We start from the raw sequence: 12,881 nt of genomic DNA, 5'->3' as shown, positions 1-12,881 counted from the left end.
CTCGGGATGTTCGAGTTTTCAGTCGTCTCTCTTTTCCACGATATTAAACATTTTCAGCTGAAGATGACACTTTCTGGATGCTCGGTGAATTTTTGAAGTCATCACTATGCCGCTCACGTTTGGCTTGGTCCCTAATTCCTTTCTTTCTTCGGAATTTCTGCTCGCTTATGTCATTTCTCTGAATTCCATTTTTGTGTGAAAGTGCGCTCACTTTACTACTTCATCTACTACCCTTGACGTCGGTCGCCTCAAGTCAACGGGTCACAACGAGAGAGCTGAATTTGTATGACATTGTCCTGACACCTAGTGGAAAGCAATCAAAATGTTGCCCTGAAAGAAAAAAAAAGCCATTTGAAGAATGAAGAAAAACTTTGTTCTGTTACCCCAGTTGTTCATCAGTTCCAATACCATGAAAAACAAAAGTAAAAATTCATTCAAATTCATTTTGTGATTATAAAGTTTACCATGGGTGTCAAGAAAGTGACGGTTTATATTTTTCATGTGGGGGGAACCATGATTTACGAGCCCTGGAGAGTTGACCGAGTCTGTTGGCAGTAAGACTTGTCAGAGCTGTAAGAGTCAACAAAACAAGTCATGCATAGAATCGGTGGCCTAGTGGGAGGAGAAGACATTTGAACAGACATGATGTGATGAGTGAAAATATTTAATAACAATAATAATAACAAACACTTCTACTGAGGCAACCACCACTTGTGAAAGGGTCCAGGGAAAAGGTGAATATAATAACTCAATATGATCTGTTTGGAAAGTATGACCCAAACTACCAAGAAACGAACGTAACAGTTATGAAATTGCAACAGTCATTTTCAGTTGAGAGCAGCAAAAGCAGGAGTCTGTGGGTAACCTTGAATGGGGGGATGAAGTCAAAGTTCTTTTCAGTCAGGATAATAAGGCCTGTCATTTACGTCATTATAAAAAACTAACACAGTATACCACAGATACAGTGATAACATTCCTAACATTGCTTTATTTTGTCATTGTATTAAGTCATTTTAAAAAAGGGTTCACATGCATATCTTCACATTTAGCTTATGCTTTTTAAAAAAAAATATGGTAAACATTATTTTCCATGCACACGTTATTCAGTGGTATGATATAGGTCACTTTTGACCTAGGCCAACAATTGCCTCAAATTCATGGTCCATATGAAATTATAAACAACAAAATGTACTGATAGTCTCTCTGACAGGGATGAATGGATGATTAATCCTAATCAGTGTTTCATGTTTCAGAGAGGGTTTGACTCAATTCAGCGTCTGATAGGTATAAATAGCAAAAAAATGTGTAACTGTTAACATTCTCCTTTTCAAATATATTTGGTAGAAATCAGATTTTCATATAAAATCAAACAAACATTATTCATTCAAGTTTGAGTTCATGTTTAATTTGTCTATTAGCTGGCGATGAGACAAGAATGTGGCAGAAAAACAGAAAAGAAAACAATATTCACTCTTTTCAGAACGCAGTATTTTGCCAAACACGCCCTACTTTGTTCAAGAAGGAATATGAATGAACAATTACCACATTAAAAATAACAAAACGTTACATTATCATACTGTTTATCCAACATTTTACTCCAAATTTGGGCAGGGTTTATTATTTACGCTCTCCCGACACTAGATAGCGCTGTGTAACCCTGGACAGCTGGTCCTGTCTGGCTTGCATGACTTCACTATGCGAACCTCCTTTGAATTTACAGTTCACCTTGAACCAAATCTATTTTCCTTTATTTTGTTAAGGCTTAGAGACCTTCATGTTTCACTTTCAACCGCAGTCTGACAAAACCACCACTGATGGCGATGTGGAATGAGAGCACAGCAATAATTAAGGGGTCAAATTGCGAAATATGTTGCTTGGCTCATGTCGACCCCGCCATGATGTGATGAGTGAAAATATTTAATAACAATAATAATTACAAACACTTCTACTGAGGTAACCACCACTTGTGAAAGGGTCCAAGGAAAAGGTGAATATAATAACTCAATGTGATTTGTTTGAAAAGTACGACCCAAACTACCAAGAAACAAACCTAACGGTTATGAAATTGCGACATCTACTGCTTGTGTAGTTCATATTACATTGAACATATTACAGTACTTTGAGCCAGCAGAACCAAGCTTCTTGCCAATGGAAATCTTTTAAAGGACTCACAATGACTTATGCGGCATGACTCGCCAGGGCCATGACTGGTTGTTTCTTTTCAGCGATACATGTTTGTGTTTGAGCACCACAAGATATCAACAAAGTCAATGTTATCGATGATCACAGCTAAAATGATGTCGCTGAAATCAAAAGCACTCCCTCATGTCACATGTGAGAATGCGGTGGTGTTGCCAAACAGGGCCTATATTTAGGGCTGGAATGTACACAGAGGCCTCGTGGAAGGGGATCATAACAACAAGCAGCATGTGGCACGATCCTACAAAGAGACAGCCCCTTCTGGATCGCAGAGTCACACAGCACCGACACGAGAGTAAAGTGGGAGAAAGTACAAGAAAATGTCAAGACGTCACTTTTTCTGCTGAGTGCTTGCGGCAAACACTTTGAAGGACCCCGAAACAAGTCTTTCATAGAGGCAAGAAGGTAAGTGTTGTCATCGAATAAGTCTGAGACTCATCTGCAAAGAGTTCGAAAAATAGATTGGATTACGTACTACCTAATACTGTATATTTACAATAAAATTATCAGTGCTGACGTAGCCTTGCAACTCAAGTCCCTTTCTGTTCTGTTCTCTGCACTTATTGTCTGTACATGTGCACACTTCATTGGGAACACATGTGCAGTACATTTAGATTGGAGCCATAAAAATAGGTGGATCTAATAGATGAGTGACAGACTCAGTGATAAATGAAACAATATGTCTGAGGTATCAGTAGTTAGTGTTGTACGATTGTATATCAAAGAGCTTCCATTTTACTCACCTAATTTATGTAATAAGCACCATATTGAATTAATACCTCTGAACATCCATGCATTCACTCATTAGTATCCCATAATTCTTGCCCCCATTCGGGTCAATCGTGATCTCGAGGTTATTCAGTACTTCAGCAGCATTCATCCTTAATGGGTGCCACTCAATTGCTGACCACTTTACATTATTAACAATGTTATTGTTATAAACACACCTCTTATATTGGATCTTATTGGGGTGTGTAGGTCTACCTACTGTTATGGCCAATGAGAGAAAATGAAAAGAACAAGAGATACATGAAACACTGTCAGACAATAGAGGCCACATGACAAAAATAGTAATTCAGCTGATCAAATGCTCAGACAAGTAGTCAGCCAAACGATTAGGCAGGCACAAAACCAGCAAAGTGACACTAACCGTTTAGAATCTGTAGGATTTATGTCAGTGAGGCACATTTTTGGATGGAAGATGTCAGGACAATTTTTCACCTAATCCATCAACCTGTCTGTGGATTCTCGTGTCAGTGAACAACATAAATGATGACAGTGTTTGACTTTGTTGACGTTTAATAATACTTGATCCAAACACATGCAACAACTGCGTGAAAAGTAAGGATGTTCAATATCACTTTTTTTGCAGCATGTTCCCAATGTTAGTATTCATTCATCATACCACTACTGAGTACCAGCACAACGAGTACTTTTTTCATTGAATTTCAATTCACTCAATGACAGATAATTGTGAACAGACCTTAATTTCACATTAAGTCAAACCAACACAGTGTAGTGACAACTACCGGCAAGCAGCACTTACTCTGTGCTGGATTTTTTTGTCGCGAGTATTGTTGGCTGCTATCGACAGCCTTCACAAATATCCGATAACATTGAATAAGGCTGCTTTAGAGCTCGTACACCTACATTGTAAAATCATGTGACTCTCCATATTGCTGGTCAAACAAAGGATTGTTGCAAGTTAATTCCGTTGAGACTAAATGAAAATACGTCTTATAGCACGTCATCAGAGTGTTGTCCGATACCGTTGAAAATTTAGAAGGTGATAATAAACGAAGGTACATGAAAAAATGATAGAGACTTGGCATAGAGGACCCATATTTCATGCCGAAGTTGATGTTTTCACCGATAAGAAATTGGACTGTTAATTTGCTTCATCTTGCCTTGGACAACTGGAAATACACATGTATCTGGTGAGTTACACAGAAAAGTTTGAAAGCATATAAAAGTCTGGACGCATGCAAATACTTCGTTACTGGATCTGTTCTTAATCAAGAATATATCCCAAATAGTGATGGACTCACTCAGATTTTTTTCAATACAAATACCAATATTTAAATAAATGAGCCCTGGTTTTACACAAACTCGCATTCATTAACTATGATTGGAAAAAACAGAGGACATGGAGACGGCTCCTCCGTACATGTAAGCGTATCGCTGCCACACTTAAACCTCTCTGTGAAAGACGGTTTATTTTCTTTTTTAAAATACGCATTGTTCTCAAATGAGTGAATTTGCTGTTATAAATCTTCTTTTCCTTTCGGCTTGTCCCGTTAGGGGTCGCCACAGCGTGTCATCTTTTGCCATCTTAGCCTATCTCCTGCATCTTCCTCTCGAACCCCAACTGCCCTCATGTCTTCCCTCACCACATCCATAAACCTTCTCTTTGGTCTTCCTCTCGCCCTTTTGCCTGGGAGCTCCATCCTCAGAATCCTTCTACCAATATACTCACTCTCTCGCCTCTGAACATGTCCAAACCATCGAAGTCTGCTCTCTCGAATCTTGTCTCCAAAACATCCAGCTTTGGCTGTCCCTCTAATGAGCTCATTTCTAATCCTATCCAACCTGGTCACTCCGAGCGAGAACCTCAACATCTTCATTTCTGCCACCTCCAGTTCAGCTTCCTGTTGTTTCTTCAGTGCCACCGTCTCTAATCCGTACATCATGGCCGGCCTCACCACTGTTTTGTAAACTTTGCCCTTCATCCTAGCAGACACTCTTCTGTCACATAACACACCAGACACCTTTCGCCAGCTGTTCCAACCTGCTTGGACCCGTTTCTTCACTTCCTGACCACACTCTCCATTGCTCTGTATTGTTGACCCCAAGTATTTGAAGTCGTCCACCCTCGCTATCTCTTCTCCCTGTAGCCTCACTCTTCCCCCTCCACTTTTCTCATTCACGCACATATATTCTGTTTTACTTCGGCTAATCTTCATTCCTCTCCTTTCCAGTGCATGTCTCCATCTTTCCAATTGTTCCTCTGCGTGCTCCCTGCTTTCACTGCATATGACAATATCATCTGCGAACATCATGGTCCAAGGGGATTCCAGTCTAACCTCATCTGTCAGCCTATCCATTACCACTGCAAACAGGAAGGGGCTCAGAGCTGATCCCTGATGCAGTCCCACCTCCACCTTAAATTCCTCTGTCACACCTAAGGCACACCTCACCATTGTTCTGCTGCCATCATACATGTCCTGTACTATTTTAACATACTTCTCTGCCACACCAGACTTACGCATGCAGTACCACAGTTCCTCTCTTGGTACTCTGTCATAGGCTTTCTCTAGATCCACAAAGACACAATGTAGCTCCTTCTGACCTTCTCTGTACTTTTCCACGAGCATCCTCAAGGCAAATAATGCATCTGTGGTACTCTTTCTAGGCATGAAACCATACTGTTGCTCGCAGATACTTACTTCTGTCCTGAGTCTAGCCTCCACTACTCTTTCCCATAACTTCATTGTGTGGCTCATCAACTTTATTCCTCTATAGTTCCCACAGCTCTGAACATCCCCTTTGTTCTTAAAAATGGGAACTAGAACACTTTTCCTCCATTCTTCAGGCATCTTTTCGCCCGCTAGTATTCTGTTGAATAAGTTGGTCAAAAACTCCACAGCCATCTCTCCAAATTGCTTCCATACCTCTACCGGTATGTCATCAGGACCAACTGCCTTTCCATTTTTCATCCTTTGTAGTGCCTTTCTGACTTCCCCCTTAGTAATCATTTCCACTTCCTGGTCCTTCACTCTTGCCTCTTCAACTCTTCCTTCTCTCTCATTTTCTTCATTCATCAACTTCTCAAAGTATTCTTTCCATCTATTTAGTACACTACCGGCACCAGTCAACACATTTCCATCTCTATCCTTAATCACCCTTACCTGCTGCACATCCTTCCCATCTCTATCCCTCTGTCTAGCCAACCTGTAGAGATCCTTTTCTCCTTCTTTCGTGTCCAACCTGGTGTACATGTCTTCATATGCCTCTTGTTTAGCCTTTGCCACCTCTACCTTTGCCCTACGTCGCATCTCGATGTACTCCTTTCGCCTCTCCTCAGTCCTCTCAGTATCCCACTTCTTCTTCGCTAATCTCTTTCCTTGTATGACTCCCTGTATTTTGGGGTTCCACCACCAAGTCTCCTTCTCTCCTTTCCTACCAGATGACACACCAAGTACTCTCCTGCCTGTCTCTCTGATCACCTTGGCTGTCGTCGTCCAGTCTTTCGGGAGCTTCGGTTGTCCATCGAGAGCCTGTCTCACCTCTTTCCGGAAGGCCGCACGACGTTCTTCCTTTCTCAGCTTCCACCACATGGTTCTCTGCTCTACCTTTGTCTTCTTAATCTTCCTACCCACCACCAGAATTATCCTACATACTACCATCCTATGCTGTCGAGCTACACTCTCCCCTACCACTACTTTACAGTCAGTAACCTCCTTCAGATTACATCGTCTGCACAAAATATAATCTACCTGTGTGGTTCTACCTCCGCTCTTGTAGGTCACTATATGTTCCTCCCTCTTCTGGAAATAAGTGTTCACTACAGCCATCTCCATCCTTTTTGCAAAGTCCACCACCATCTGCCCTTCAAAGTTCCTTTCCTGGATGCCGTACTTACCCATCACTTCTTCATCGCCCCTGTTTCCTTTACCAATATGTCCATTACAATCTGCACCAATCACAACTCTCTCGCTGTCTGGGATGCTCAGAACTACTTCATCTAGTTCCTTCCAGAATTTCTCTTTTGCTGTTATAAATACTTGCTGGTAATTTGAGATTAAGAATAATTCCTACCTGAAATGAAGTGATCACTACACAGGCGTGTGTATTTGATTGGGCACAATCCATCACATTTAATTGCCGAAATCCATCGCTCTTTTCTGGTCTTTTCAGCTGGTATGCTATAGAATGATCTCTGAATATCTGTTTTATCTGTTGTGACAACCAACAGCACAATAGGTCTTGGGTATTATAAATATTCTCCTCCGGTTCAATGTCTCCCACAATGTTGAGCAGGTCTGTTTGACCGTCAATATGGCGCAGTGAAAATTCTGACGTCGTGTGCACGAGCTCTATTGGCCTGATACCTGCCATCAGTATTTGCCCATCTCTAATTAAAAACAATGGCGAAGTCCCCCTCGATGAAACTTGGCTTTGTATATTTAAAGCGAGATATACAGACAGCAGCAGTTCCTGAACATTTCCCCCCTGACATCAGTTAATTTGCAATGTGTCACTCCTCAGAATGGTCCGACCAGCAATGGAGGTGTTCCACTACAAAGATAAAGATCAATCATCCAACATACTCCATCAGCTCAATAGTCTCAGACAGGAGAAACTTCTCACAGATGTGTTACTATGCTCCGACAACACCGAGATCCACTGCCACCGTAACGTCCTGGTCTCCAGCAGCCCCTACTTCCGAGCTATGTTCTGCAATAACTTCATGGAGAAGCGTCAGGCCAGGATCAGCCTGCAGGGTCTAACCTCAGCCATATTGAACACTATCATTGACTATGTATATACTGGCCTGGCTCATATTAGCATGGATAATGTGCTGCCCCTCATGCAGGCCACATCTATGCTACAGTATGATGGCCTTTTCGAGGCCTGTTCCAGTTTTCTTCAGGATCAGGTGAGGCCCGACAACTGCTTGAGTATGATCAGATTCTCAGATATCATGAATTGTAACACTCTGAGAGAAAAGGCAAAGGATATGGCGATGAAGAGCTTCTGTGAATTGTCTCAATCAGAGGATTTGTGCGAGCTCACATTGCCAGAGCTGATGGACTACCTGGAGGATGATAGTCTTTGTGCAGAGGAGGAGCAGGTCTTTGATACACTTGTTGCTTGGATCCACCATGACCCTTCATCCAGGTGGTACTCCATCAGTGACCTTTTTAAGAAAGTGCGGCTTCGCTACATCCACCCCACATACCTGTTCCAGTTCATTGCCAGCGACCCTCTGATCCAGTCCTCCACACTCTGTATTGAGCTGATCGAATCAGTCCGACGCCTCATGTTTTCCGTCAGCACCAAATCTTTGGGGGGCTTGACGGGTGACTTCAAACCCATATGGGTTGCACCAAGGCGCTGCATCTACCATGACAATCTGGTGGTGGTAGGAGGGAGGAAGAACAACGAGCAGACCTCAAGAGAAGCTTTGGTCTTTGATGAGAGGTGCCAGGAGTGGAAGCGTCTGGCCAAACTTCCCATCAGACTGTACAAAGCTTCCTACGTGGCCCTTCACAGTGTGGTGTATGTTACTGGAGGCCTGAGCACCAATTCAAAATACCGCCAAGTCAGCACAACTGTCTACACGCTCTCCCTTAAAACCAACGAGTGGCGGATTGCCCAGCCTATGCTGGAACCTCGCTTTGCTCACCAGAGTGTGTCCTACCTGCACTTTATCTTTGTGCTGGGCGGACTTGGCTCTGACAGACGGCTGACAGACAGCGTAGAAAGGTAACATGAGACAGATTTTTTTTTTTTGTTCCATTTAATACTTTAACCAATACTGTAAGTAGAGTATCATCACTTTTTACAATGCTATAAGGTACAACAGCATGTTCAACCAATGGGAGACCATGTCTCCCATGCCTGATGCTGTTCTCAATCCCGCTGTGGCCGCTACCAACCAGAGGATGTACGTGTTTGGAGGGGAAGATGCCATGCGGAAGCCAGTCCGACTCATCCAGGTAACATTCACTACAGCTATCACTAGAACCACTCATCTTTTCAACCATCTACAGTATTTTCTGTAGCGTTTATTCTCATTAGCGTCACAGGTGGCTTTGAGCCTATCCCAGGTGCCATCCTAATCAAATGATGGGTTAGATGGATTTAGATTAGGGTTAGGGTTAATCCTACTCCCTAAACCTAACCCCCTGAACAAGCATTCGCAATCACATTCACATCTAGATTATAAATAACTTAGTGTCTTCAATTAATGCAACAAACGTGTTTGCGGAAAGTAGGATGAAGACGGAGTACCTGGATTAAAAACAATACACAAATCACAAAGAGAACATGCAATTTCACAAGAACCAATAGTTGTCGGTTTCTTTTCACCTATTTCCACCTCTGCAGGTGTATCACATTGCCAGAAACATGTGGTGCAAGATGGAGACCAGAACAGTGAAGAATGTGTCTGCTCCTGCTGTCGTGATTGATGAAAAAATCTACATTATTGGAGGTACCGCCATAGGTTATCTTCAAAATAATGGAATTAACTCAGAAAGAAATAAACTTTTTTGCAAAAGACTCATTAGATTGTTTTTGCAATGCTATGATGATGATAATGATGATAATTGTATAGTTATTTCTGTTTATTAACCATTCAACTAACATTCACACCGATGGAAAATATGAAAACAATTGTGAAACCTACACAGGAAGACAGGTGCTGTGATTTGAACCCTAAATCTCACAACTGTAAGGCAGATATATTCAAGAAAAAGAAAAACTAGCCATTCATCCATAATATGAGCCATTTATCCTCACAAGGGTCGGAGGAGTGCTGGATCCTATCCCGGCTTTCATTAGGCTTGAGGCGGGGTACACCTTGAACTGGTTGCCAGCCAATCGCAGGACACACGGAGACAAGCAACAGTACCACTCACAATCTTACCAAGGGGCAATTGAGAGACTCCAATTAATGCAAATTTTTGGGATGTGGTAGGAAACTGGAGAGCCTGGAGAAAACCCACGCAGATACGGGTACAACATGCAAACTCCACACAGGCAGGGCCGGGATTTGAACCCGGGTCCTCAGAACTGTGAGGCAGATGCTCGGACCACTTGTCTTACTGTGCTGCCCAAATATGCATTACTAACACAAAAATAAAATTAATTCAAAAATGAAGTCAGAAGTTTCTCTCTACAACTCAAATGTAAGAGGACCGTCAATCTATAATCATTAGTACAGTCTCAATCTGTCCTAATCTTTTGATAATGCTGGCTTTGAAAAATATATAGAGTGGTTGATTTTGTACAGTACTGTATAGGTAGTAAAAAAACAAACATTGTTTGCTTGTAGTAGGTAGAATCTCCATATTGTTGCTCCCACAGGAAGTGAAAATGAATTTAAAATACTAAGACTCCAGCAATAAAAACTTGCATTCCTCTGAGAACATTTTCAACAAGCTTGTTGGAGTGTTTCTGTGAGATTTCCATTATTATTATTTTTTAATTCATGCACAATTCCTGCTGCAGTTCATCCACACCAAACTCATTTGTGCATGCTTAATGTGCATCATTTTCTGCACCGGGGCAAAGTTGTGCTGGAGCAAAATATCCCAAATGCTTTAATGAGATGGATAAAAAGACGTGTCTCATTATTTGTGTTTAGATTGTACCATTTCTGTTGGAGACCTGCAGTCTCACATGAATGTCTCCCCTGTTGCAGGATATACAAGGAGGATGATTGCATACGACACTCAGGCTAACTCCTTTCTCAAGTGTGCCAACTTAAGAGAGAGGAGGATGCATCATTCAGCTACAGCACTCAATAACAAACTCTACATCACCGGCGGACGCTACATCAACAGCCACGACGTTATTGAGGACTCGGACAATTTGGAGTGCTACGACCCAAAGACAGATGCTTGGACTGCCAAAGGGAGTCTTCCGTATAAACTCTTTGACCACGGCTCTCTTACGCTGACTTGTGTGCCACAGACGTGGACTAACTTGTAGCAGTGAGAGTCATTTACCATATTGATCAAAGTGAAAGGCTGTCTTGATGTAGAAATAACTCATTTTAAAAATTAACTGTGTTTTGGATCAGGTCCACTTTTGAGTAATTCCCTCGTAGACACAACATTGAGGTTCATTCAAAAACAAGAATTGGTCAATCGATTAGTGTGACTTAAATGCAGTGTCAGCTTGACTTTTGAATGCCTCAATATGCATTTCTTAATTTCATTTATGAGCTTTTGCTTGATCTGTTTTTGAGTAGTTTCTGTATAAGCTGCTGCTTGAATGAAGCGAAAAAATTGAGTAATTAAAGTACTGTAATGCCTTCGCATTCGGGCAAAGAGAGTCACAGTCGCTGATGCACTTTGAGCCACATAGTGAAAAGGACAAGTAGTCAAACAGAGATACAAAATGAGAGCGCTAACAGGGAGATGCTGGAAGGCTCCAACTCATCCAGTGACGCTCACTCACAGACAAGAGTGTGACTGGCTCCTGTTCTTGAGGTCACTCACTTGCCCACTACCCCTTAAAAAGAATACTGTACTGCGCCTGCCTCTCGGTGGTGGGCTCCAAGCTGCAAGTTCAGCTTAGTGCTAGCACAAGCACGACTATTATATGCCGTTCTAACTTTCTCGGTTGTGTAAATATTTGCATTTTGCGACATAAACATTAAAACTTGTTTGCGGCAGATTACTCGATTGGACAACAGAGTTATTCAGTATAATGATCCAATCACGTTAGTGGTTAATCAAGTTTCACCATTGCCATGTACATGTGTTCTCGGTTCTCAGAAATCGCAGTGTAACTTGTTAGTTAGCCAAGTAATGGCGCGTGGGACTTAGATGGCGCGAACTGAGCGACGGTGTGTTCAAAGTTTTACGATGGCGAAAGTGTTAGAAAAAAAGGATGAAGATCGAGCGAGGGCAATTGACAAGGATGCTGGAATCAAAAACTGTTTCAAACGGGCATGGCTTGAAAAAAGTGTAACCGTGCAGATAGGACCGAAAACGGTATCAACATGTCGAAGCGAACATATACAAAACGTGGACATTCTTGTCAAAGTGCTGTGCACTCTGTGTTCCGATAGCAGCAAAAAATATCCCCCGATGGACAGACATTTTCAGTGTTTTTCCAAATTGGTCTTTCTCATCCCCGTTTTACAGATTATACTGTTAAATACTGTTGCATCCAGTAAATCGGTGGTCTTTTTGAAGGTAACAAGTGTTTTGTTATAATTACTCTTCCTTATAATTCGTGGAGTAATTGTTTTGTCATGTAAACCTCCTACTGTTTCTTGTTTGGGATTTTTACTGTTTCTTCTATGTATAAAGTTCCATATGTTGTTTAATTTTCATATTTCGTAGTACCTGTACAGAAACTTAATTTTTTTATCTCAATTAAATATTCAAGAATATATAAATGAGTTTTATTTTCATTATTCAGATTTGTCTGCATAGTGACTGGTTTCCTGCCAATAAATGAAACATGAGTTACACGAGTCCCGCATGTCTCAACATGTCTAATGCCGCTCACACAGACAGAACCTTTATTTGGACCAGGCAGGTTCTTCGCATTGAGAAACAGGAGATTATTGACAATATATAAAATTTTACAAAGAAGGTCTCTAAATCATTTTCAGAACTTAATTCGTCTGTTCCACACACAACTAAAGCTCAGGTTTGCCTGTCAAATCAGACTGTTTTAGATTTTACAGCACGTGGAGAGGAAGATTAGAGACATGAAGCCGTCAAATCCAAGTCTGATTCGCTTGGCTGAACATTCAGTTTTAAAAAAAAGGCAGTAAGGATAAGCAGTTAACCAAACGGATGGATAGTCTAATGATCTGCATTGAGGCACATTATTTGATTTGATTTTCATGAGAATGCAATAAATCTTAACAGCTAAATTGAAAACATCTCGAGTCCTTTGCAAAGTCAGCATCAGCTAATCGGATGACATTT

The 12,881-nt window shown here is 41.5% G+C and overlaps 1 protein-coding gene across 1 annotated transcript; it reads left to right on the top strand.

Moving 5' to 3' along the window:
• Positions 1–2,191: 2,191 nt before the first annotated feature.
• Positions 2,192–12,388, top strand: klhl38b (kelch-like family member 38b). The gene is made up of 5 exons (XM_061820064.1): positions 2,192–2,604; positions 7,468–8,688; positions 8,780–8,921; positions 9,313–9,418; positions 10,631–12,388. The coding sequence occupies exons 2-5, from the start codon at positions 7,469–7,471 to the stop codon at positions 10,918–10,920; spliced, it is 1,758 nt and encodes a 585-aa protein (XP_061676048.1). The 5' UTR covers positions 2,192–2,604; position 7,468; the 3' UTR covers positions 10,921–12,388.
• The last annotated feature ends 493 nt before the right edge of the window (positions 12,389–12,881 follow it).

Source organism: Syngnathoides biaculeatus, chromosome 5 (genome assembly GCF_019802595.1).
Source record: "Syngnathoides biaculeatus isolate LvHL_M chromosome 5, ASM1980259v1, whole genome shotgun sequence".
Lineage (NCBI taxonomy): Eukaryota > Metazoa > Chordata > Actinopteri > Syngnathiformes > Syngnathidae > Syngnathoides > Syngnathoides biaculeatus.
The sequence above is the reverse complement of the archived record's forward strand: the minus strand, read 5'-3'. Positions and strand labels throughout refer to the sequence as shown.

Coding starts and splice junctions, on each gene's coding strand:
- klhl38b (XM_061820064.1), top strand. CDS start 7,469: ATGGTCCGACCAGCAATGGAGGTGTTCCACTACAAAGATAAAGATCAA. Junction 8,689..8,779: donor CTGACAGACAGCGTAGAAAG/GTAACATGAGAC, acceptor CAATGCTATAAG/GTACAACAGCATGTTCAACC. Junction 8,922..9,312: donor AGCCAGTCCGACTCATCCAG/GTAACATTCACT, acceptor CCACCTCTGCAG/GTGTATCACATTGCCAGAAA.